Source organism: Myzus persicae, unplaced genomic scaffold, assembly GCF_001856785.1.
Source record: "Myzus persicae strain clone G006 unplaced genomic scaffold, MPER_G0061.0, whole genome shotgun sequence".
NCBI classification, from domain to species: domain Eukaryota; kingdom Metazoa; phylum Arthropoda; class Insecta; order Hemiptera; family Aphididae; genus Myzus; species Myzus persicae.
In genome coordinates, this window is record NW_019101991.1 from 729,349 (window position 1) to 756,449 (window position 27,101).

Below are 27,101 nucleotides of genomic sequence, written 5' to 3' on the forward strand. Positions count from 1 at the left end.
TCACAGTTTTTTGAGAATTTAATGGAAAAACACATTAAACCTTTATTACACGAAAGAAAACAATAACTAATGAAAAATGGATGTAAAAATAAAAAAAACATTAATATAATATTTCATCTAACATTTCAAAATCTTATATTTCATGACAATTTTAAACACTATATATAAACGTATATGAATGACTAAAATGTACTTAAATCAATTTTCACTAGAGATGAATGCCTTGCTAAACACTCAAGACCAGTTTTTACTCATAAAAAGCAACGGGTATGAGACACCACAAAAAGCATTCAATCTACCGTAGAAATATTGCATAATAAACAATTAAAAAATAAAACAAATCTTCGCCCGGCAGTGGGGGAGGCAGCTATAGTAACTTATAAATAGCTTATATCAGCGGTTCTTAACCTGTGGTCCGCGGCCCCCTGGGGGTCCGCAATACTCATGTCGGGGGTCCGCGGCAGCCTTACCACCTAAGACCTAACATAAGTTAATACGTGACATAAGTGCATTATTACAATATTTTTGGATTATTATTTTTGTTTCATATACAATTATAATCTTATATAAATGTGTATATTTTGTTATGTCTACTTCTATAACTTGTAATATAAAATAGTTATTATAATTTTGGTTATGATAACTTGATATGTTTTGTAAAAAAAGGTATTCGACAAAAAATTGGTAAGGAGGGGGGTCCGTGATTTATAAAAATTATTCATCGGGGGTCCGTGTTCTACAAAAGGTTAAGAACCGCCGGCTTATATGATTATAGCGACTATAATTTAATAAGTTTGAGATTATTTGTACAATAACAAAATACCTATATAAATATAATATGATGAATAGTAAGATAATGAGTGAAGTATTAAATACGGAAATAATTATTGATGTAAAACCTCGGTTAGGAAGAAAAATGAAAATTAGTGGACCAATTATAGAATTTAAATAAGAAAAAAATTTGCTATATCATAGACGATTTCTAGGGAAGAATTTTTAGTAGTATACAACGGCTTCAGCATAGGATTTGTCTTTTTCAGTTGAAATACATATTAATATAATATAGCTTATAACACATATATATATATTATTGTACCTACTCACATTTATATTTTATAATAATATATACTGCAGTACTGCAGTAGGTACCTACCTAACTTTATACAATAGTAACATGTGTTAACTTATAACTCATAACAATGTAACAATATAATGTATACTGTGCACAATTTTCTTTTCCCACCACCCGCTGCTTTAAACCGAATAATATAATAAATATAACGACACATATATAATATTATATGTATGAAATAATAAAGCGCTCACATCTACACTCAAACGTCAAATGTATACATTTTTTTTACAACTATATGGTTATTAATATTATAACAGCCTGACCTCTGACATTCGTGAGAATGAAAAATATGTGTTCTTCTGATTTCCGGATTAGTGATATACATTATATTATTATGTACAACTCATATAGAAATATTCAAGTATGCCACACAAGTATCAAGTGAATAGGCCCGGATTAGGTAAATTCCATTCCACCAAAAGGAGCTACAGACCACAGTCATGTATAGGTTAGGTTATTGTTATTGCACCACGGGATTTTTTTTAAAAGAATTCATAGGTCAAAATATTCACAAGAAAAATATCTAATGTAAAATATCAACGGGAAAAATATCCAAATTTAAAAGTACAGAGGAAGCGTTTTTATAAATAAACATAGCCATTTTGAAACTTCGTTATATACTCAAATAATCTCTATATTAATATAAAATAAAATATAAGTTAAAATGTAAAATATTTAAAGAGATTTTATTTTCATTTGTAGATTTGTTAAATATACAATTATTTTTTATTACGAGTATTCTTAAAAAAAAATTACAAACAACAATGTTTTACATACTTTTTTACATTTTGTACCTTGTACTTTGTGTCTTTGTACATATGAAAATAGAAAAACAATTCAATAAATTAATATAAATAACATATTAAATTAAATTAATTATAAGTTATTATAAAATGAGTAGTTTTTTTGAAACTTTTAGTTTATTTAAACATGTATGGGAAATGATAATATAAATATTTGGTCAAAATGTCTAGTTCTGAGGTTATTATTAGTTTTTGAGTTGTACCCGAAAAATTGATTTTTTTCAAAAATTAGTTTTGCGTAAAAATGTTCACTTTATTCATGTGATGATTTAGGACAATCAAGTTCTACAATCGCGATGTGTCACGTCCGTATATAGGTCGATATTACCGCAGTATTCTGGGTATGAGATATCAAATATTAGTTTTTTTCTTTTAGAAATAATTTTCTAATCAAGTTCTAATATGATATACCTAGAAATCATATCTAATTAAATATAATCACCCGATTAAAATGTAGGTAGGTACCATATAAAGTGTTAAATACAAAGTCCCTATAATAGGTGTGAAATGTGAATACATATATATAACATAGATATCAATTGAGTGCGTTTGTTTGGATCATGGTACGGTTAACGACGGATAAAAAAACAAATGTTTGAGCATAATATTATATCTGTCTACTGTAACGATTTCTGCCAGATCGTTTGACGGCCGGACGATCGGTCACGAAAACGGAAGCGCCCGATCGTTTATCAACGGCACGGCGACGGTCCGCTACCGGTCACGAGCGCGTAGTGACAGTAGCACCGACATCTGTAGATAACACGATGACGATGCCGCCGCCGCCGCCGCAATATAATAATTATGCATCGCATTTTACACTGCTAACGGTTTTTATCTGCGGTCGGACCACATTGCCACTATCAGACGCCAGGCGAGCATGAGCCACGCGCGCCAATCTAACTGATAACAACTCGCGCCCCGGCCGCCCCGCCGACGACACTCACTTCAGCCGCCGGCCGCCGCTGTGGGGGCGACGACAACAGCTGCTGCTGCTGCCCGCCGCCGCCGCCGCCGATTCAGTTCGGTCGCCGTGCTCCCGCCGCACCGCGCACTCGTCGCAACGTCGTCGCGCGCACACCACGTCCACTGCCACTGGTGCATCGGCTGTTCGGCTCAGCGCGCGCGTTTCCAGTTTCCAGGCGGCCGCCGGTTTATTTCTCCCTCGTCGTTTTCTCGTCGCGGGGTTCAGTCTCGCGCCGTTCTCAGTCCGTGTGCCGTCGTCCCAGCTCCCGTACGCCCGGCGTGCGCGTTTCGATCCGATTTGAATTTTTTTTTCTGGACATTTAGGTTTGGCTACGTGGAGACAAATTTATTAAAATAAACAAAAATACTCTGTAGTGTAGAACAATTTTTACTTCGACCTTCGGCGTCACGTTCGATTCGTAACCGCAATGTACGTAGCACTAGCCAAGTTCACTGTGCACACACACAGTTAAAACTCCTTACCGTTTGGTTAGTTGTTTTTAGTTTTTAAATTTTTTTCCCAATCTTTGAATAGTTCATTGCACCCGTTTGTGACCCGCTCAAACCGATTGCAACGATGGTTGCAAGCAGCCCGAAAAGAACGTTAGCGTTTATTGTGTTGTTGGTGTTGTGCGATGGATTAATCGTGTCGGCATCGTACGGCGGTTCGTTTGTAAGTTTGGTGGAAGTCGTCAACCACACAAAGTTCACACAGGATGACACCAAAGATTTGTACGTCAATTTGACAGTTGGCATGTTTGGACAAGGACTCAATGAAAACATAAAAATCAGGCCCACCTCTAGACTTGCTTTACGTGGTTCTGAGTGTTATAAAAACCATCCGATGAAGAACATTGATTCTGACAACCATATATTCAAACAGGTAAGCTTACTCTTATAATCACTGTTAGGTGTGTAATATGTATTAAAGGAAAGTCAAAGGAAAGCTTTAACCAAGTCTTTAACATAATATTCAGTTGTAGAATAGTATTCATATAATATATTAAGTAAAATGATTCTATCAATACTTTAAAATGCTAGTAAAAATGTTAAATATGTACCCAGGTAACTATATTTTAAATTTGAGGAATTGCTCCATAACCTTTAGAGACTTTCTGCTGATTGCAGATTGCAGATATTATACATTTTTTTACTTATAGTCTCAGGTTGTTAGATAGATACTTAGTAGGAATATCAGTGGGTTCCTTGTAATATAAAATTAGACTTAAAATTTTTATTTGACCAGGTAGGTACCTATTCATAATTTATTAGTAAGGAAAAAAACTTATTGTTTTTAGTCTATAGCTTCAGATATCTATGCAATATTAATAATTTACATTTTACTTACTCAGTATGAATAACCTATTCTCGACCATGTAAAGGTGCCTTTATACTTATTTAATTTTTAGTTAAGGTTTTTAATCATAAGAAAAAATCCTATTTTTTGAAATTAAGTCTTTTATAGGTATGCAATAATAGGTATTTCAAAACATATTATTTACCAAAGTATGTAGATGTTGTAAAAATTATTTAGGTAGGTAGGTATCTAATACGCTTTTGAACTCAAGTATTAGAATAAACTTTAGAGTAAATATAATAGGTACAATGTATAATACCTAAGTACTAAGTACCTAACATTAGGTTAAGTCACAGAATCCGAGCTTATAAAATCATGTATGTACTATAGATGAGGTTTTATGACACTGTTGTATCTGTTGTATAGGTAGTCAGAGTCTTTATAATAATTGTATTAAAAGTTGAATTTTTTATGTTTATGCTAGAGTTTTTGTTTATAAAAATGTACTACAGTTAATTTTTCATTGAACATATATTTCATAAAATGTATTGTTAAACATTTAAACTGAGATTTAAACAAACTGTTTATTGTTAAAATTAACCAGAATGAAAATATAAGTAATAAATAACTCAGTTAGGAAGTGAATGTTCAAGAAATAACACATTACTAATTAAATCTATGATAACCGAAATATAATAATAATAACATAAAAAAATATATTAGGTATGTAAGTAGATATTGTAATTACTCAAATTATGGTGCAGATGGTCATTTTGGTGTTTTATTTAAGCAATATATTTAGTGGCCACTGGGTACAAATACCTCCCTTAAAATTAATTTTATTGATATTTTTTGTATATTGTCTGTGAGTACTTCCTTAAATTGTTTCATTAACTTACTTCATACTTATACATGAGTACAAACATTTGGTAGGGTTATTCCGGGTTATTCTTTACACTATACTTATAATACATTATAATATATTATGTTATTACTCCTTTGATTGTACATAATAAAGTAATTGAATACATATTTTAACGTAATACTTATGTATAGGTACTGTAATCATATGAAACCACTTTTTATATTTTATGTGAAATTCTTAAAAACCTAACTATATGTATCTTACTCGATGATTTTGTATAGATTCGAGAATAGAATATATTTTAGCAAAACTATTAAGAATTAAATTATGGGTAGATTTTTGCTTAAAGTATATAATATATTTATAAAATTTAATATTAGGTATAGCTTGTTGATATTTATGCATTCAGGAGTTGATACTTGGTGTATAGATACACCTACCAACCTACTTAATAAAAAATCCTATTCTTGTTTCATCGGTAGGTAGTATAAGCGTGTGCTAGAAATTTGCATAACCTACGGACTTGAAGAAAATCATTTTTATAGATGACATATGAACAGTCTCAAACAGGTCTCAAAATTACACATCTTGGGGGGGGGGGGGCAGAAATAAAATATATAGGTATACAATCAATGTTTACGGCTTAATTATGCGACAAGAATTATGAAATACCTATATCCTTTTTAATAAACACTTTATATAATAATAAATGTTTTTATTTTTAAGAAGAAGCGCCCGATAATAATAAAAATCACGATAATAATGGTAATAATAAAAAAAAGTTAAAGCTTTGGTATAAGTATTTACTTAGGGGCATTTAAATTTTTGGGCAGCACATTTTATTTGATGCACAACCTACTACAAAAGTCTGTGTATGCCTAAACAAATGAAAGTTAAATTGTAGTAAATTCTGTAATTTTTGTTCAATTTTACTTTTTATACTCTTCAAGTAGTTCTTATCATTGTAAAACTTGTTATTTCTTTGCTTCGTTCATAACGTATTCTTAAGAAGAATAATATATTTTAATTATCAGTGCTGTACACGCTTGGTACATCTATCAGATATACACACATTTAAAACTACAGTAGCCATATTAATTTATTTTTATTTATTAAGCAAAATAAAATGTGAATTATTAATGATTTAATAGCTAGAATCTTTTTATCAAAAAAACCTGATCTCAGATTAATACATTTTAATCTATACAGTAAACATACAAATTATGGGATGTTTATAGGCAAATTGACAGTAATAGTATAATGTTGTTGTGTTATAGGTACTACAAGTAAGTTGTTTGAGTGTTAGTAAACATTTTATGTAATTTTCAACATTATATTTTACCGTATTTTACAGTGTCAAGAATGAGGTAATGAAGTAGTAGAAGGTACTGAGTTAATTTTAGATGTTGTCCACCAACATAATTGTTCAAAATGATCATGTAGACATGTTAACCTAATTGGTAGTAATACTGTTTTTATTACCAAATGACAAATAATATTATAAAACTTTCAAGTTTCATGACTATTTGGTATCTATTACATTTTAGATAAGTATTTAAAAATTGTGTATTAAATATATCTTAGTAAAAACTCCAGTAAGAATTAAAAATTATTGTGCATACCTACTCTAAGTTATGAGTAATAGAAAAGATATCCCTATTTAAGGTAGCCTTTAATTTAGGTATAATTCAATTATAATTGTTGGAAATTACACGTGATGTCACACAAATGATACCACTGTTTCCACTTTATTATTGCTATGATAATGAATACGTAGTTTTAAAGTTTAAAATATATTAAATTATATAATAGTTGCTGGATACAACTATATAACGAATACTGTGAATTACAACTTACTAGTAGTATGACAAAGATTAAATAATATTATAGGAATTGTACGCTTATCAATGGTAATTTTAGGTGTTGCCGGTTTGTTGTCATTAATTTTAGTAATACTATAAACTAGTACTTTTTAGGAACAATTTAGTTTGTTCCTTTCATGTATTTATGAAGTAAGTATGAAGTATACTCTATTCAGATTAAGGAAGGTACCGAGTGTTCCAAAGCTTTGCCTCGCTCCAGCTTTAGTGCCAGAGGCATCTGACTGCTGCCGACAAAAACTGGTTGTCACCTGGTACTTTTCTTCTTCTGAATAGAGTGCATTTATTTAAAGCCTAATGACTTGTTCTATGAAATGTCATGTTTTATTTTAATTAAAAATAAATAAATGGGTATATTCATCAATATTTACCAAACTAACAACTAGTGTACAATAATTTGAGGTAATTGTTTTAAATTAAAATTATAGTAGACTCCTACTGTTTTATGTCGTAAATTATTTTTAAAGAACGACATATTACATCATTTATAGTTGGTTTAAACCTATAAGTACAAATAATAAATATTTATTTATAAATTTAAAATGTTACTATTATTTTACTAATTTTATTAGTTTTAAATACTGACGGTGCTAAGACTAAACCATTTATATATTAAATCTGCAACTCTAAAGTCAGATTATATAGATATGTGATACAAACATTTAGACCAAATATTAATTTAAAAAAATGATCCTCTTAAACAAATTGTTGTCATTTTTAGGGCTGATTTGTATTAGGCTAGGCAAATAATGTATTGATTTTATCTTAAAAAGTGATCAACGAAAGACTGAAGTGTCATTTTATTGTTTGCCTCTTGAAAATGTAGGTATACGGGATTAAACGTATTGGAGAGTATCATCTCGTCCTTAGGATCGGATCTAATCCTTTACAAGTATAATACACCTCGTAATACACTCATATTTAGGTACTAATGTATATTATACTTCTAATATTGAAACACCTGACAAGATAAGTTACTTTTTTAAATTAAAGTATATTTTTTTCCTACCTAATAATGATTTGTGTGTAATAAAAATCTTCATGTAGTCATGTAAGACACGTATTGATTTATTACATTGAATATTCATATTACCTTCTATTGATTATTTGTTTTGAGTTTTTAACGAATCTCTATTGTTTAATTTTCAAGAAATTGTTCAAGTTTGTAAATACTAAATATTACGTGTTTTCCCTTTTCCTTACTTCTTAATTAATTCACTGATTCATTTTTATGATTTATGACTTCTAAATCGCGTTTTTTTTATCAGAAAGTGACGAATATATACCTACTTACTTACAATCATCCATAACTATGTTGCCTTTAAACAAGCTTAAGTTATTAGTTCTTTAGTTTTCGGTAATACCTAGTATTGAAATTTATCGAAAAATTGAATGCGTTTTTAAGTGTTTAAAAAAGATGTAAATGCATTTTTACTTAATAATTTGTAAAAATATCCTCTAATATTTTCTACGGCTAATAGATAATGCCGATTACGGAATGGCATTTCTAACCATTTACTATAAGATTACTTTACACTAATTTGCTCTCGTGTCATAACTGCATGCAGTTACAGTAGATGCCATAATCGTAGCGCCACAATTACTGGAATGTAGGTATAGACAATATTATTAGATTGTCTAATACAAAACTCACTGGAATTGTGTTATAAATATATTTTACAATTGTTGTTTATGATGGCATACTGGCAACTAATAGTTTGTTTATAAATCCGTTATTACACTGGTTCGTCATCGGCCAATCGACAATATTGACAAATAGTTAAATTTGATGTTTACCGACTTTTTGTGGGATGGTTTGTCGATGAATAATTTGTCGATCGATCGACCGATGTTGAACAAGTGTAATATCGGCTTAAGATGGGTAACAAAAACCCAAAACTTGGAAAATGAATGAAGAGAATGTCAATTATCAGCATTCAGCGCTCTATTTGTGTGGTCTCTCAGATCCACTCACAACTATGCAAATTTAAGTTCAATAGAACCCGTCTATCAACTTTGTATTGTTGTAAGAGTAATTGACCTATCACCTATTATTAAACTAAATTTAAATCATGAAAACGTATTGAGTAAAAATTTACGATATTTCAATCGGTATACAAGTTTTGCGTGTGTAAAATATTACAATTTAAAGATAGGGACTCATTATGTATTACAGACAAATTGAAATATCTACCGTAATAAATCCACCTTAAAAGCACAGATAATGTTTTTAACTTCCATAAGCCAAACAACTGTTATATTAAAGCTAATACCACAACATTGGTTCTGCTTAAAAAAATCTTAACTCAATGGTCTAAATATTTGTAAAATTCGTTAGTAATAAAAATTATACCACTAAATATTTATTATATGTACCTTGGCGGCTGTCAATGGCACCATCTAAAAATAACGAGGAAAATTGTTAAATGCCAAAATGTAGGGTATAGGGATATTATATTATAAATTACTTTTAGAAACTTGTATACTAAGAAAAATCTATTATGTAGATACCAAATAATTTGTATTTATTAAAAAGTGTCAAATTTTACATTTTGTTGGTATAAATATATGATGTGTTTGGTGCAACAAATTCACCAAAATCGTTATTATAATTCACATACAATTTTCAGAATACATTTAACTAATAATGTATTAGGAAACTAATGTAAAGCACAAAACCGTGGCTTAAACTTATTAAAAATTAAATGTTAAAATGTTTTTGTAATTATAAAAATGTCAAATACTTGAAATACCTTATTTATTTATTCCTTAAAATAATATTTTAAAACGGGTGCTTTGTATAATGTCGTGCAATTATTTTCGTGTATTTTAGACTTTCTCTATTGTATAAATATTTTACTTCATGAATTAGATCAGATTAAGTGTGTTGTGATGTTAAGATACCTACACATTTAAGTAATTTATTATTATTACTTTTAAAATTTAAGTTGATAGAGTTTATGGATCATTTTAAGAAATTTATTTTTCAATAGTTTATTTATCCAGCCTAAACAAATTGGTGCATTATTATTTGTTTGGTGTTTTTTTGTAGCTTAAGTATTTTAACATATGATTCTTGTAAGAGTTTCTTCCTTAGACCTATTATGCAGTTATTTAATCTGTACATAATATTATGATCGGTGATATTGTGATATCAATACCACAACTTGTCATTAATAATTCATTGTGTCTATATCAGTATGTGTCCCGGTCTTTATCGTAGTATATACTAGTTAGTGGTTACTGGTTAATGTCGTGATCTGATTGGATTGACGTGTGCATGTGAATTCGTCCATTAAGACGTCAATACCTACTTTGCCGTGTCCCCGTATTATACTTAACTAACTTACTAATACTGAGTTTCTTGCTAGTATACTTGGGCGCAGCCGAGTAGAAAATATTGTTAGTGTGCGCCCGTGTTACAAATCAATACTCGTCAACGCATCTATGGCAACATTATCGTAGTCCGTGTTATTCCCATCACCTTATTCCTTTTCAGTTGCTGGGTCTTTATATTTCCATAATATTTTGTTGTTAAAATGACCAAATCATTATCACTGAGGGAAATAAATTTGAAATTAGAATTTAGTATGGCCGCCATAACAATAATATTACCACAATTGTTACAAATCATATTTTTGGCTAATATTTATTAAGCACAGAATAATTGATACTTTTTATCAGAATTAGTTTTTAATTAATAATTAAACTGCCCAATAGATGATAAATAAATTATTATTACCTAAAATTATTCCAAAAATGTAAATTACATAATCTATTATTATTTTTAATCAGTATAATATTAACTCTTATACCTATAATTGTACTAAATTTTAGTTAACAATAATTGTCTTGTACGTTATAAAATTTCTTATTGTTTCTTATGAGTATTAAATTTCAATTAACTTAGTAATAAGAGTCAAAATTAGTTTGGTATGTTAATATATTGAAATTGCTTTTACCTCCGTGGAGCCTTCTCGTCTTTATAATTATTCATTTATTATTAGAACCTATACGGAAAGAGCAATTTAATTTTAATTGTGGTTATGATGACTTAATAATTTACTATAAATATGTAATTATTCCTTAAATAATGAAAAGAAATATGCTCACTTAAGCACTAGGTAAATTAATAATTCTTTATTATAACATAATTCTATTGTACAATTTAGCAAAAGTCGGAGTAAAAAGATACTTCAACACTTTTTCTATTCATTCATTATAGTTCAGTATTAGCTTATATGGTTTTCCTAGGGAACATTAATGTTTTTACTTATTTTTTCCTACCATATTAAGTAAGAATCATGATAAACTTTTGAATAAAAATAATTTTTCGAGATTTGTCAAACAAATTACATACTCGACGTCAAACATGTTAAAATATAAATGTAAAACGTCTAGGTATTATATACTCTTAGCAAACCTTTCTTTTGAAAAATATAGTGTTAAGAACTCATTAATAACCGATTAAAACCTAGTAAAAATGTTAAGTACTTGGTATTCATATTTCATATTTATACAGATGTTTGGTCTACTCTGAAAATGTGAACATTTATTTTGTATTAAATGTTTGAAAATAAGAGTGACAAATTAAAAAGGGGTATCTTTGTTAAAGAACTTCGAATATTATCCAGATAAGTCTAAGATTGCAACTTATGTGGCTTAAAAAAATATATGTTACGCTGTGTAAAATTGAAATTAAAATAATAACAAGTATTATTTAAATAAATTTCAAATGAAATAAGACTGTAAAATAATTTTACCTAGCTTATACAAGTTCACGTTTATTTAACACATTATAATTTGGTTTTTTCATTTGTTATCAGCTATAACGCTATAGTCAAATAATGTGCCCTTACCTATTTGTTAAATGTTTGGTTTAGGTAAAGTTATACAAATATAATGAACCTATCGAACCATTTTTTTAAATTTCATTATAATATTATAGGTACACAAGTCACAAATATGTTCTGTTCATTATTGATAATTGAATTTATTTAAGCATAAAGTATTTTTCGAGGTATTTTCATAGAATTGAATACATATTTTAAGACATATTTTATTTTTTGTTGTTAGTTTATTATGTACTAAGTACTTACTGATATTTGCTTATAGTAATCTCATAGTATAACTACGTAATTTTTGTTAATTTACATACCTAAAATTTTCATTAAAGTGCCTGGTACCTATAGTTTGTTGATATTGACTATGGAGAGATTTTAATTAACTTATTTTATCTTTTATTAGTTTTATCGGTGCATACCAATTAAGTCCTTTACCTGAACGAAGAAATAACAGTATACCTACTGAATCCTGGTATAAAAGAAAAATATAAACCAATTGAGTCCGCACTTTGAAAATGCCATAAAGGTATATCAATTGTGTCCATATATTATCATTTTTAATGTTCTGGTTAAAAAAAGGAATACCAACAATGTTAAATACTGAATTATTATATTAACGGAATTAAATTATATCATAACTAAAGCAAAGGAAATTACAAAAAAATTGCTATGTTTTTTACCGATAGAAGACATTCAATTTATTTATTTATTATTTTAAGCCACTTAATAATACAGTAATTACATATGTTTATCAAATATTTCCAAATCAACACACAAAAAAGAACATTTTTAATCATAACTGTAGAATTTTTATTATGAAAGTCAAAAGTTTGTACAACTGGGAAGGAAAGTGTTTCTTATTCAAAGTTTGCACGGGGAATTATGTTCGTAATTAAAACATGGACTCAATTAGTGTTATATTTTAAATTTCACGAGACTCAATTAGTATGTAGGCGCCTTAAAAAAATCTGGAACTTAATTCATTCTAATATGTTTTATTGGGTTTTAATTCGTATGCAATCAGTTTTATTAGGAAGTTGTAGTACCTATTATACTTTTAATGACGATACATTTCATCATAATTGTATGCCTTTGGGCTTTGGTTACATTATGATAGTTAACTTTTTAATTTAAAGCATAATATAAGTAGAATATCGACGTAAACGAAATAAGAATCTATTTATTCTTGGAAATGTTTTATACGTGATGGGTATTAAAACACGGTTACTTACGTTTAGTTATATGAGTCCTAGAAAATTAGTTAAATAGTGAATGAACTCCAGTGCTGCGTAATACAATCACTGTGCAAACTAAATATTACGTAATTGATAAATTCTTGTAAATTACGTGTGTTTATCTGTTGCCTGTTATTATTGGCCTGTTGAACAGATACGCAATCAGTGAAAATTTAATTTTAAGTTGAAATTAATGAAATCAACCAATTTTTTAAATTTTTTTTTTTTTATAGGCAGATACAGTTTAAATATATCTACCTGCCCAAGTACATTTTAAACATCGTGTCTTATTAATTGGTTATTTAAAAATATATTGTAGTTATTGACTATAGAGTTTTGTTTGAAATTCTAAGTATAAAAATGTTTGCGTATTTTATGCATACCTGTTATTTTATTTTTTAATTAAATTGTCACAAAGAAGTATTGCATTTTTTGTAATTTTATACTTTTTTTGTTACAATGTGTTATTTAAAAATGTTTTTCTAGTCGTTCCATAAAATTATTAACAATCTATCATATTATTATCTATCTATTATTATATAAGTAGTTCCATTTAAAATCAGCGATAGTGATCACATACATTGTATGCAAAAAATATATTGAAGATGTATCCTGTTTTTTCATAGACAAACTAATTTAAAGAAATATCAGATTTTATTTTTCTTGTTATTATTATAAATTATCTGAGGTATCTACGTAACATAAAGTAATTGATAAAATTATGTTTATAGTATTAGGTATAGTAATATTGTTTACAAAGGAGAGAAAAAATTATAATATTATAAAATTAAATAAAACAATATTTTGTGTATCATAATTTATTATTTTATAATTGTGTTATATTTGATCGACGAGTTTCTTTCCAGATATGTATTCAAGTAGTTTAGATGTTGCTTGGCTCTGGGCTTAGAGCTTAAAATGTTGCACCTCTCGTTTTCGTACGTTCTAATATCAGATTTTTATGGATTAAAATTGTACAGTTGTCAATTTTGGTTACTGTAAATAATGAATCACTCAAGTGTTTATTTATTAATATTTTCAATACAATAGAAGGAATTTTAAATTTTTAAATGTTTTTTATTACGAAAATTTACATTTTTATTTTATCTGTTTCGTGTTTTGTTACTTGTACTTCAATTATATTTTGTTGAATTTCTTCAAGTGATAATAAATAAATTACAAAAATGTATTTTATAAACAGGTTTAACATATTTGTTGTTCTATAACTGGGGCATTTATACTATACTACTTATAATACTATAAAATGTTGTCTATCTCATTCATAATTTCGTGTAAGTAAAATGTAGGTAGGTATTCGTATATTATTTGTTAAACAATTCTTTATCTCATTAGTCATTACATTATCACTTATACATACATTGCAATCATACATACGTTAATGTATACAGCGTCACATCGTGTACTTGTCGGTCAGTTACTAACTAATTTTTTACAATAAGATTTTTACTAATTTCTTTTGTACCTATGTACCTACTAAAAAAATGAAAATCATTATATTTTCTTATCAATAAAATTTTGGAAAAATAAGTTTGAAAAAAATTATTAACTACTACTGTAAACATGATGGATCACTCTGTATATGCTCAAAGAACCATTTCATATCGTGCCAGTTATATTTTATGATAGAAATACAAAATTTATTTTTGACGACTCACGTTTATCTAACTAATCCTATTTACTAACCTATAACTATGATACATTCATTTTATATTGTTTGGTAATTGCATTATTAATTAATTGCTGGATGCAATTTCAATAAGAGTGCGTGATGTCCGCATATTATATTATATTAAAGTACCTAGCGCACTGATGCGGGGGTTTTATTTTAGGTTTCGGTTCCTGTACGGCTCTACAAATTTGTATTTACAGTAACTTTCATAGACCAAAGAAATATTTTTTTTGTTTTCTTGAAATTTCGATGGGGGGGGAGGGGGTTTGCCCACCAGCCTACCTCCCGTGGCTAAGACACTGCCCCTCATAAACCTTAAAAATGAAATTATTATCCGTGTTCTATCGTTTTTTTTTTTTGATACTGTTATCGCAATGTGTGGTAAATTCTTAAACTGCAGTATATCATAATTTAAAACATGTTAAGAATACTAGAATTTGGATTATAATCGAAGATATCTTTCTTGTTAATTAATTATTTTTGAAAATGGTGTAATTCCTTTTTAGTCTCTGACAATACCTACTGTATTTTCTATATTTTTGGTCTATCGCTTTTAAAAATTACCATTTTAATATATATTTATACTGTTATATAAAAATAGGTGAATATTTTGTGTCTATCGACTTTATTTAACATTATTTTAAAAGTATTTCGTACTTTCACGTATGACTCCATAAAGCAGGGGTAGCCAATAAAAAGTGAGCTACTTTAAGCATTTGAAGTAACTGGTCATCGACCACTATTTATTTTATACCTATTATTAAGTACAGCTTAATGATAAATAGTATAAAAATATTCTTCTTTTATCATTTCTACATTGGAAAATTATATTTTTTTCTTCGCTAATAAGTATATACTTTACTTTGTAAATAAATAAAAAGTTAAGAGTGTAAATGTGTTTAAAATTACGTGATCAACTGATGTTGGTGCAGTTAATTTTAAATGCGATCGACCAATATTCCTCTAAAAATCGACTGGTTGGCGACCCGTGCCATAGTAGTGTATAAACTAGAAAGCCTAGATAATATTATATAAGACTCGTGGTCTAGTATATAAGAATAGACTATTATGCTGATAATATTTGTTGGTATGCGTTTTGTGCTTTCTGGATTAACATGCCTTTCAATTTGCTTGTGGTGAATTTTCACATTTTCAACATTTGAATGAAAATTATTGTGTTTTATTTTTCAGTTGTGGACAAATGGTACTTACTTGTTGATGAGCATCACGTTCAAGTTTGATCGAGACTTGACCACCCGAAACGTATACTTATGCACGTATGAGCCGCGAAAACCACCCAACGGACTGACTTCGTCGTTGTGGAGCGTGTTTAGTGGTTCTGGCGACGACGGTGATGGTCGATGGGTGAACCAGGGTGATTCGGTAGCTATCAGATCCGACGAAATGGCTCAGTCCACGGAAAATTCATTGGATTCGTCACCAAGCAGGTGAGAAACTTTGACACATGGGGAGTACCTACTGTATGTTATGTTAATTTAAATTAGTGCAGCTATATACTTATGGTTTAGTTATTCGTTTTTATTGGGTGTAGTAATGTAGTATCAATTCTTGAACGAGTATTTCGTTTGGGTCTTAGTAATTGTTAAGGAAGGCTTTCAACCGCAGCTAATATCACGCTGTTTGGTTTCAAGAAACAGTATTCTTCAATTCACAATTTATATACTATGTTTAATCGAATGATTTTAATATACATTTTTACTGGGAGGAATTTCAAATTCTAAAAATATGTTTTAATTCAAATAATGCACATGACGCTTGATGAATTACTCAACAATTTTCCACAAAACTTGTAGTTCTATATATATACGTTAAAAAAAATATATATTATATATTCTCCTTCATGCATGCAACCTACCTAAATAATCAGTATACAGTTGGAGATCTGCAAAATACTTAACTAAGTTAAAATTTTATTATTTTAAACTTTTTAATATATGTTTGCGTTTTAAATATTAATATAACTAAATGTTGTATTAATTATTCTTATCAGTTGTCTTCATTTGTTGGCGTATTGTATCATATCATCATATTATGATCACGTTTATTTACATAATAAATTTGCTTCATGATTATTTTAATCGAGTAATTGTCAAAATCTGATTTTTATTAATATGTTATGTCAATTATTTTCATTATGTGATATAAAGATTTTAAAATGTTCCAATTTAAATGTAATCAATGTCTAATAATAAGTTTTTCTACGTCGAGTGTATTTTCGTTCGAGTTGTATTATTTAGTAACTACTTAAAACCGCCATTGTTAATCTCAAATCCATGGCTAGGATGAATATTTTATAATTTAGGCGTGTTTTTTATATAATATATTGGCCCCGTAGTCTATTATTCGAACACTGGGATATAAAATTACATATCCATCAAATGCTCTTATCAAAAATATTTAAAAACCTTATGCATATAACATAACAATACTTGAAACTACTATTTAAAAGTAATTTCAATGTAGTCTTCGTGTTCTAAATTAATTGTAATTAGTTAATTCGTTTCTATATTCTGCACAGCATTTTACCTTGTAGATACACTTACACCTCGAATTTTAATAACGATGATACTAAACATTTTAAATTACATGTAGGTACTTTTTAAAACAAATTTTTGAATTCCAAAGACAAATAGAAATAAATAAGCTGTAAACAATTTTTTTGCGAAAATTTCGAAAATTTCATTGCGTTCATGACTGACTTGTGTAAAACACTTTAAATAATACAGGGATAATATCAGTATACAAAAACCTAAATATAGGTATTTATACAGTTACTACTTTTTTCATCTTATATTGAAATTTTGACTCTCTAATTGATTTAAAATTTGTTGATTATATACAGATCCTGAATATAAATTCATTAAATATTACTATTCATATCTAATTCAAACGAATTATTAGTATTGGTACCTGTTAACACAATGTGTTAACATATGAAAATCCTATTTGATAGACAGTCATAGTTAATTATTTCATTATGAATAACATCAATCAATAAATTTAATTGCATGAATACATGTCTTTAATAATAACTGTAGTGCCCATACTTATTAATAAAAGTTTATATAAATGATTTGTTTCACAAATAAATCTGAAGAAATAAAATTTTATTTGATAAAAAAAATAATAGACTATCAATAATTGTATTCAGCGTCAACTGAGCTGCATCAATATTTAACATAAATAGCATATTAATTGTCTCATCAGTCTCAATCATAATCAACTTAAAATCATTGTGAGTGTCTTATTTGGCAATTGGTTTGTCATCGTTCGTCTTATACTCAACCATACTTAAATCAGGATCTTGGAGGTATTTTTGGTTTCGGACTATGATTTATAAATTCGGAGGACGTTAGCAGTTTAAACAGTGTTTATTTTATTTTTCTTAAAAATATTAGCGTGTTCTACTATGTGGAGTTGTGTAGTTAAGAGGACGCCATACATAGACATTTGTCGTCTTATTAAATCGCTACAAACATAACTGTAACTTACCACAAAAGTAATTAATTATTGTAATCTCACGTTTTAATTTTATTCTATAGTGTATTATTTACCCTGTGTTTTTTCATTGTTACAGTAAATTGACTTTTATAATCAAATTTATTGTTAAGAATATTATTTGCTACCCCAAGTTGTATTTTCATATATAATGGAAGCCAAATCCCTATATGATGGTATGTTTCTATTTTAAAATTGTAAATTTGTATGACGTCTCCATTATGAGGACAACATATAGTTTAAATTGTGATTCGCTCTATGTATCACACAAACAATATATGAATTTTTTAGTTGTATGATATATTTTCATCGTATTAATCAATGTAGAATTGCATTGATGCGTTTAAGACACTGAAATCAGATTTAAATCACTTTTAAAGTTTATTTTCCAAAATATTTATTTAAATATTATATAAAGCAAGAATGCTTGTGTACGTATAGTTTAGTTAGTCAACCGAATGCTGCTGATTATATAATTGGTATTTTTTTCTTGTAGGCAGAGAAGGCAACAAGGGACAACATTAAAAAATGTTACCCCATTAGGTACAGCTTACATATCTCCAGTAAACTTTTATGGCTTACGGGTTGAGTACTCAGATGCAGCGGTGGACTACGACGATCGAGGAGTACCACAGTTACTGGTTCAACGAAATGCGTCGTTTCGTTTGTTTGGTAGTGAATGGACTGAAAAAACAATATTTGTTCTTACGGAAAAAATTGGTGAAAAAGGGGGTCCGTGTGAGTTTCCCGTTGGAGAAATTCAAGGAGTACGTATCATATTTATTTATTAAATTTACTTTTTTATTTGATGTAGTATAACATAAAATTGTCTATATTCTAAATATTTTTTTCATTTTATTCTCGCTTATTCTACTATTATTGGTTTTTTACCATTGTGTGATTATGAGAAAATACTTCAGTCACTTTTATATCAAAAGTTTGTTATTTACTATATTATGTTAATCAAAATATAGTTTCGGTATATTAGTATTTATTATTGTATTTCATTAAACTTAAATCATTAAAATTTAGAGTTAAATTTATTAGTAGTTATTTTTTATATAATATTTCCTATAAGTAATACGCATAGGTATTACAATCAAATTTTTAATCTCATGATAAAAACTTAAAATTGTATCCAACTATTTCTACTTCTTAATTAATTTGTATGCACTTTAAACATACATTAATAAACTGCATTGTGTACACAATCGTCTTTTAAATGCCATACTAATAGTTGCTAAAATACGGTTCTATGATCAGCTTTTAAAAAATGTTCTCGATAAAATCATAAAAACATTTTTTTTTCATGGAATTTTCAGGTAACTATTTTACCGAACGAACCAAACACAGCTAAAATGGACATCATTTTGCCGCAAGCCAGTAAAGCAGGTACGATATTCTACTTCTGTTCGAAAGAGAGCGATAAGTCCGGTGCGATTTGGACACATATGGGTAGCGAATATTACAAACAGATGGGAGTGTACGAAAAAATGCTACCTTTCTGGCTGCAGGTTGCTATTATTCTCACGTGTTTGTCATTCTCATCCCTTTTCTCCGGTCTAAACTTGGGTCTGATGTCGTTGAATCGAATGGACCTGAAGATCATTTGCAATACGGGCACAGAGGCAGAGCGAAAGTACGCTAAAGCTATATTGCCTGTGCGTATTCATGGTAACTACTTGCTATGTAGTATTCTATTGGGTAACGTCATGGTCAATTCGATATTTACCATTCTGTTGGATGACTTGACGTCCGGCTTGGTGGCGGTCATTACTTCTACACTGGCCATTGTCATATTTGGCGAAATCACTCCTCAAGCTGTTTGCTCACGTCATGGATTGGCCATCGGTGCCAAAACCATTTACGTCACGAAAACCGTAATGGTGCTTACTACCCCGCTATCTTGGCCCATCAGTAAGATGTTAGATTGGGCGCTCGGCGAGGAAATCGGTAGCACATACAACAGAGAACGTCTCAAAGAATTAGTCAAGGTTAGTGATCCTAATTTTCTGTTACAATATATGTTTAAATTGAATATATTTTGGTTTTCATTATTTTATAAAAACTTTGGCACACAACATAATAATTACGTACAGATATGAAATAAAACTAACTTGTATAGTCTTCTTATACTTCTTAGTTTATAAGGAAAGGTACTTACAGACCAATAAAACATTCGTCTGACTTTTTTTTAGGTTTTAATTAATTAAAATTATTTGATTCCATTACTAAAACATAGGTACATACGTTTACAGGTAAATTTAAGTTGTTTATGTTCTAGGAAAATAGTTACAATTACGTTAGATTTCACTGTTTAAATTTTGTTTTATTTAATTTGTAAAACTAAACAATGAAATTAATTGATTTAAAGAACTATATCTGCCTCATTCAGTTAAAATGTAATTATTATTTTATTAATAGCGATAACTTGTACGGTTTATGTACTAAGTACAAAAGGTAAACTTAAATTATGCCTTATAATGATTATTATTATATTTTATTTTATGATTTAAAAACGGATATTGAATAAAAATTAAAAGTATTCCGATAAAGATTGTTTGTACCTAGGTATTTATCAGTTTATTTTATTCTTTCAATAGCTGCTAATTTAATCCAATAACTTATACCCACCTACTATATTACTTAAGGAAATGTTATTAAAATTGTGTAAATTTAATCCAATAGTTTATACCTAGGTACCTAATATTATATTGCTTAAAGCAAATTTGATCGAAATTACGGTTAGCATAATTAGGTTGTGTTGTGTTAATATTATGATGTTTGTGTATTAGACATTAGTTGCAATACGTTAATTTAAATACATTTTATTATTTATATAAGGTTGTGAGTTACAACATACATCAATAACAATTCCACTATCATACTTTGATCCTTTATTCCACCAATAGTATTTAAAATTAACAATATTAAGTCATTTTTGTAGAAGTGATAGGTTTAACTGTCTGACGCATATATTTTATGATTTCTTGTATCAAAAATCGTTTAGCCGTCTTCTTGCTTGTAATCAACAATTTTTGTTTAAATATAAACAAATTAAAAAAAAAATTTCTTAGAAAACATTTACAAGATTTTAATTGTTAAGTATTTGAAGCACGCATGCTAATAGCTTTAATATTAACTTAATTGTATGGCATACAAAATGTATTGTGGTGTATATACATATTAACAAAAAATATACACGAACTGAAAATTCATAATACATTGCATTTTGTATGGATTTCAGTTTTATTAATTTATTTAACAAACGGATTATTGAAAATAAAGTGATAACTAAAATATATTAATTCATTGTATAGTACCTAATACTTAAAATAAAACAATCATTTTATAATGCATGAATAACTATATACACAGTATGTACTTGTATACAACTATATACAAGTATATGCGCGGTCCCAACTACCTACCAGAAAACATTATACCGTTCCTCAAGGCATTAAAATTAGACAGAAACGTATAATAATCAAATAGAATAAGTCACTAATTTTGTATAAATTTTTTTTTTTATCTCTCCTATTATAAGCATATATTTATAAGTATATAATTGTATAAAACTCACAAGCTAATGGCTTATGCTGCCTAAGCTATAATGATCAATAAAAAAAAAAGTATACGCGATGTACGTATTTACAATCGCCATAATGAAAAATAGGCTATGATAATTTCGTGTTTAATGTCCACCTGCAGTGACATTAGAAAATCAAAAAGTAAAATACATAAATCAAATTAAAGAATATTACCTTTTTAATAGCCAATCTCAAATGTGTTTTCGTTCAATATTTCTGTTAAACATTTTATTTTTATTGAAATGTTTGTGTGGTTAAAGGGGATAAAAGTGGGAAATTGGGACACGAGCTGTTATACATTAGGTTGTGTGGGTCAGTGTAGTGGGTTTTTTAAATGTGAATTCTATGATTTAAAATAATTGTGTACGAAAAACGATTCTGAGCAAAAACTGTCTATCCTATAGGTATTACTATAAATATATTTTATGATATTATTACTATTAAAGACATTAATTTTATTATTAGATATAAGTTATACAGTAAATGTTAGAAAAATTGCATTTGAAAATGATATTGGGTGTATAAAATATAATCATATACCTACTTGAGAATTGTCAATGTACCCACAGTTAATATTTTTAAATTACAATAAAATAACTAAAATTGTAATTCTTTGTTTAAATATTTAATTTCGTCCACATTTGAACTTAAAATATCTATTAAAAAATGAATAAAAATCATATTTTTCTTGTGCTTTTAATAGCTTAAAAAGAATCAATATATTTTGAAAGCTTTATAATGTACAGAAAATAGAAATATAAACATTTGGTAAAAAAATTCAAATATCTATGGTTAATCGGTTTTGAGGTCCGCTAAAAAGACCAAATCAAACTTGGCCAAAACTGGTTCTGCTTTAAATTCCCGCTTTTCTGATGATAACATTTTCAAAAATATTAAGTTCGTCGAAATTTTGTTTTTAGGCACTTTTTATTGGAAAAAAAATGTTTCAATATCTAGAAGGGTTTCTGGTAGATAATTGGATTTTTTAATGGTAAAATGTGAAAATTCCCCGTGGGGTGCAGGACTTGTCAAAGTTAAAAAAAGAAAGTAAACAAACTGCTAAGTATCTAAATACAAGATACAAGATACACGATACTATAATATTTTTAAAGAGATTAGATACTTTATACATTTATTTATTTTTTTTTTCATTTACCTTTTATACAATTTTCTCGCGTTAAATTGTATTCTACATTATTTATATCATATTATTACTTATAACAATACGGTATGTATTTATTATTAACAATTTAATTTCGAATGTTATTGGATACTTTTAACATAATAATACTTATAATACACAAATCTTTTATTTTCTTTAAAAAAGAAAAAATATATAGTCTATACAACACTTAGGTACGTACACAGTAAGCAAATTTTATGAAAAAATTATATATTTATAAATTAGCAATATTTGTTTTTTAATTATTAAATGTTTAAATTTGGGTAATTTATAAAATTATACACTATGTTTTGAAATAAAATCCTGGTTATCTTTTAAGGAAACTAATGTTTTTGATCAATAACTTATTGGGCAATCAGGAAAACTTTTATTTGAATGAAACATCATTTTTTGAATTTCTTAATCATAATAAAAAAATACTAGATACAAGTCAAAATAGCATTTAAATACACGATACAACTAATACACGATACATTCAAATTACGTATCTTAAATATTAGTATCTAAGATACTGCCCAGACCTGCCTGGAGGTACCTACTTTTCAAAATATCGGAAATAAAAAAAAAAAAGACTTGATAATTAACATATTTACTAAATATGTATACCTGCATTTTTTATTCATGAACACACAATATAGTTTTCGTGATTTTTTAGTTATTTTTATAACTAATTATAGACATTTAAAATGTCTAAGTTTTTTTCTACAAATATTGGTAAAAAAAAATTGTATTCAAACAACTTAAAAAATATAATATAAGACCACAAGGTTAGTTTAATTTTTAAAACTTGATAATTTGCGTTTATAAACTAAATGTATTAATGTATTATACAATCCCCACTTAAGAAATCACTTACCTTTTGCACACGCATAGTACATAATATATAGTATCTTCTTTGTTGTACTTTAAGTATATGTCTATTGTTTCAAAACATTATAATAAATAAAAATAAATCTTTATCATTGCGTTTTATTTAATTTAACACGTGTAATAAAAATATGTGTAAAATAATTTTTAAACATTCAATAATATTTCATGTTAATAGATTATTCAGAAACCAGGCTGTAAGCTATATAAATTGATACATGACCTTTTAGATTCCGAGCGAAGCGATGAATGTATTGATTTTACAATGATGTGCGTTTTTATATTTATTTATTTATTTTTTTGTGTCTGTAATCACGGTTTCTTGTGGTAAAAGTGCTTCGATTTTCTTAAATAGCAGATTTTCTGGTAGGTAAGTGAATCCAGTTGGTGCGTTGGGGAGGTCAAAATTTAAAATTTCCAATAGTTTTTAAACGCAACAGGAAAAACAAACAAAAAATCAAGGAAAAACGGGAATTTTTACGCAGGCACAATTTGTTTTTATAAGCATTTAAAGTTAAAATGTTGACAATATTTTATCAAGTTGAAAATTGAAAATGATTTTGTAGTTAAAAATTTCAATTTTTATATCTGAAGATTGAAAATTTAAAACAAGGTTCCACAGCGGTTTTTTCCATAACTAAGAAATCTAAAAAATTTATGAAAACAGTTATTTTTCACAATCATTTTATGTTCAAATTTGGACAAAATTGTGTAGTTACATAAAGAATAACGGTTATAATTGTGTTCAATTTCGGTTCCAAAAACGGCCAATTTTACATAGGTATATTTAATATTTTTCAAGCATCACTGATAGTTTAAGCATTATATTAATCCAACCTACCGCCTACCATATTAGTAATAAGTACTAACAATATAAAATATCCTAAACTGACCTATCGTCTCCTCTCAGAATCGTTTTTCTTATACAATGATTTGATAACATTGAATTCAAATTCAATACCATCCACTACAGCGACCTCTTAGACACTTAATGTACAGCAGAGCCTCTAAAAAAGCTTCATGGTGATCAGATGAATAGTGTAAAAATGCACAAAGAACAAGCGCATCAGTTAGACTGTTTTCCATTCTAAATTACTAAAAAAAAATTGTTTTTCTTTTCAAAAGAAAACGAAAATTATTAAAATCGGTCAAGTGATTTTTAGATTTAGCTATACTAACGAACAGAAATTCATTTTTATGTTTTTAAATGTTGAGAGTAAAATTGAAGTCTGAAGTAGTCTACCAACCTATTTAATTATTTTGAAATAACATTGCAAGTACTTTATGTCTATCCGCAGTATTTAGCAAACAATAACTGCAGTATGGTAATTGAAACAACCACGATTTGCTTGTCACGCCAATGATAATATATAATATACGTGAAATAAATAATCTATTTTTATTCGGCGTTATTTTTTTTAACAGAAAACAATATTGATGTCCCTTAGAGTTTGGTTACAGAACAATGATCATTTATTTGATTTGTTTACTTGGAAAAGGTCTGTCGGTGTAAACAATTATTTAGTTTTAATTTGATTATGTCAAGAAAAAATTGTATTAAAAAAAACATTTTATGTTTAAGACCCATGTATACTCCACCATACGTGAAGAAAAATTTATTTGGTGTATACCTAATAATTAGCATGGTTTAAAGCGAACTTAAAAAAGCCTTTAAAACCATTTAATTTGTAACCAACATTAATAAACTTATGTTGATTTATAATATTTGCCGATTTTTGAACATAATTTATTTATTTAGTCTGTATTTTTTGTTTTGTTTTATTGCTAGTAAACAATCAATGTTTTGTTAATGTTAATTAGCAGATAGTGTTAAAAGTATGAAACCTTTATGGGTGCTTGTTACACTGTTAGGTCTTGTTGGAGGTATTATTGGTCTTTATAAAGGTTCTAAGTAACATGTTGCTTTCAAAATAATAACTTAAAATGTATTTAAATGAATGTCAATCAAGCAAAGTCAAAACTGTGAATGATCTCAAGGTTCCATCTATAATTATTTTATGTACGTTTTTGCTATCCGTCAGGCTTTTTGTAGCGTATTATTATACTATATTATTATTATTCCTTAAATAAATACGTATTTACATTGCATCGAAATAAATACTTATTATTGTATTATTATTTCATACACATACAAGGAAGGATAAAGCGTCACATTACATAGGTAAAATAATAAAATGTTGACGAGTTATGCACTTCCTATATTATTGCGTTCAACATGTTGTATATGGTTATAAGTTGTATTTCATGGATATATTGCACTCGTTTGATGAGTACACCTATATATTATCATTCATACTTTCATTTACCGTTCTAATTATCTGATTAAAAGTTGTTATTCGTTAAGCTCCATAGATATATAAATATAGTTATTTTATTTTACTATTAGTTTCTAGTATTATTGACTTCTGTATTATGCGTTTTAGTACAAGTTGGGAAAATGTTAATGTCCCGCATTTATTCGAATTATAAAATAAACTTATACAATATTGGAGTAAAAAAGTGGTTCAGTGTCCTACTTATATGGGGGGCTAGGGGGGCTGGAATTCCGGGCCCTGGCATAATTAGGGGCTCCCATACAATAATACTGTAATACAGTTATATACTGTTTATTCATACCAATCAACATTAAATAATTACCTATAGACTTCTGGTCCATGGTTAATTTAAAAAATAAATTGAATATAAAAAAAACGATATAGCAAAAATCACTGATTTATATTTTCGGTAGATGGGTTTCACCAAAAAATTAGCTCCGAAACCTAAAATTCTTGAGTATAGCTTTGCAAGTGGTTCAATACTATGTTTTGAAAATATAAGCTTTGTTAAAGAATAGCTAAGAATAATTGAAAAATAAACAAGTTCATAAAATGATATTTTTATTGACCTTATTTAATTTCATATTTATTACTACGTTATGGTTAATTCAAAAAATCATATTTTTATTACGTCTTTACAACAGAAAAATCTGAACATTTCTGTATTTCCCCAATTGGTTGGTTTGCGTTTTCTTAATCTACGTGCCTTGAATGTTTGAATGTATAATTAAATAATTAAATCTATGTTTTAAAATACCTTTTTTTGACACCTTTAATAGATATTGTATATTATCACCAAACGTTTCAACCAAAATTTGTTTTAATTTAAGCTATTATATTCGAATAATGACAAATTAAGGTCTTATATAATATAAGTAGACTGTAGATTAA

At 27.9% G+C, this 27,101-nt stretch overlaps 1 protein-coding gene across 3 annotated transcripts in view; it reads left to right on the forward strand.

Moving 5' to 3' along the window:
• Positions 1 to 2,969: 2,969 nt before the first annotated feature.
• Positions 2,970 to 27,101, forward strand: part of LOC111030948 (metal transporter CNNM4) — an 82,710-nt gene continuing 58,578 nt past the window's right edge. For 2 of the 3 annotated variants that reach the window (XR_002604150.1, XM_022310690.1), the window contains exons 1-4: positions 2,970 to 3,787; positions 15,907 to 16,163; positions 18,731 to 19,001; positions 19,557 to 20,228. Coding sequence is in view for 2 of the 3 variants with exons in the window: in XM_022310690.1 (XP_022166382.1) it covers positions 3,482 to 3,787; positions 15,907 to 16,163; positions 18,731 to 19,001; positions 19,557 to 20,228 (1,506 nt within the window). In the remaining variant the exon portion in view is untranslated. The remainder of the gene's footprint in view (positions 3,788 to 15,906; positions 16,164 to 18,730; positions 19,002 to 19,556; positions 20,229 to 27,101) is intronic. The other variant, XM_022310689.1, reaches the window with a different exon arrangement.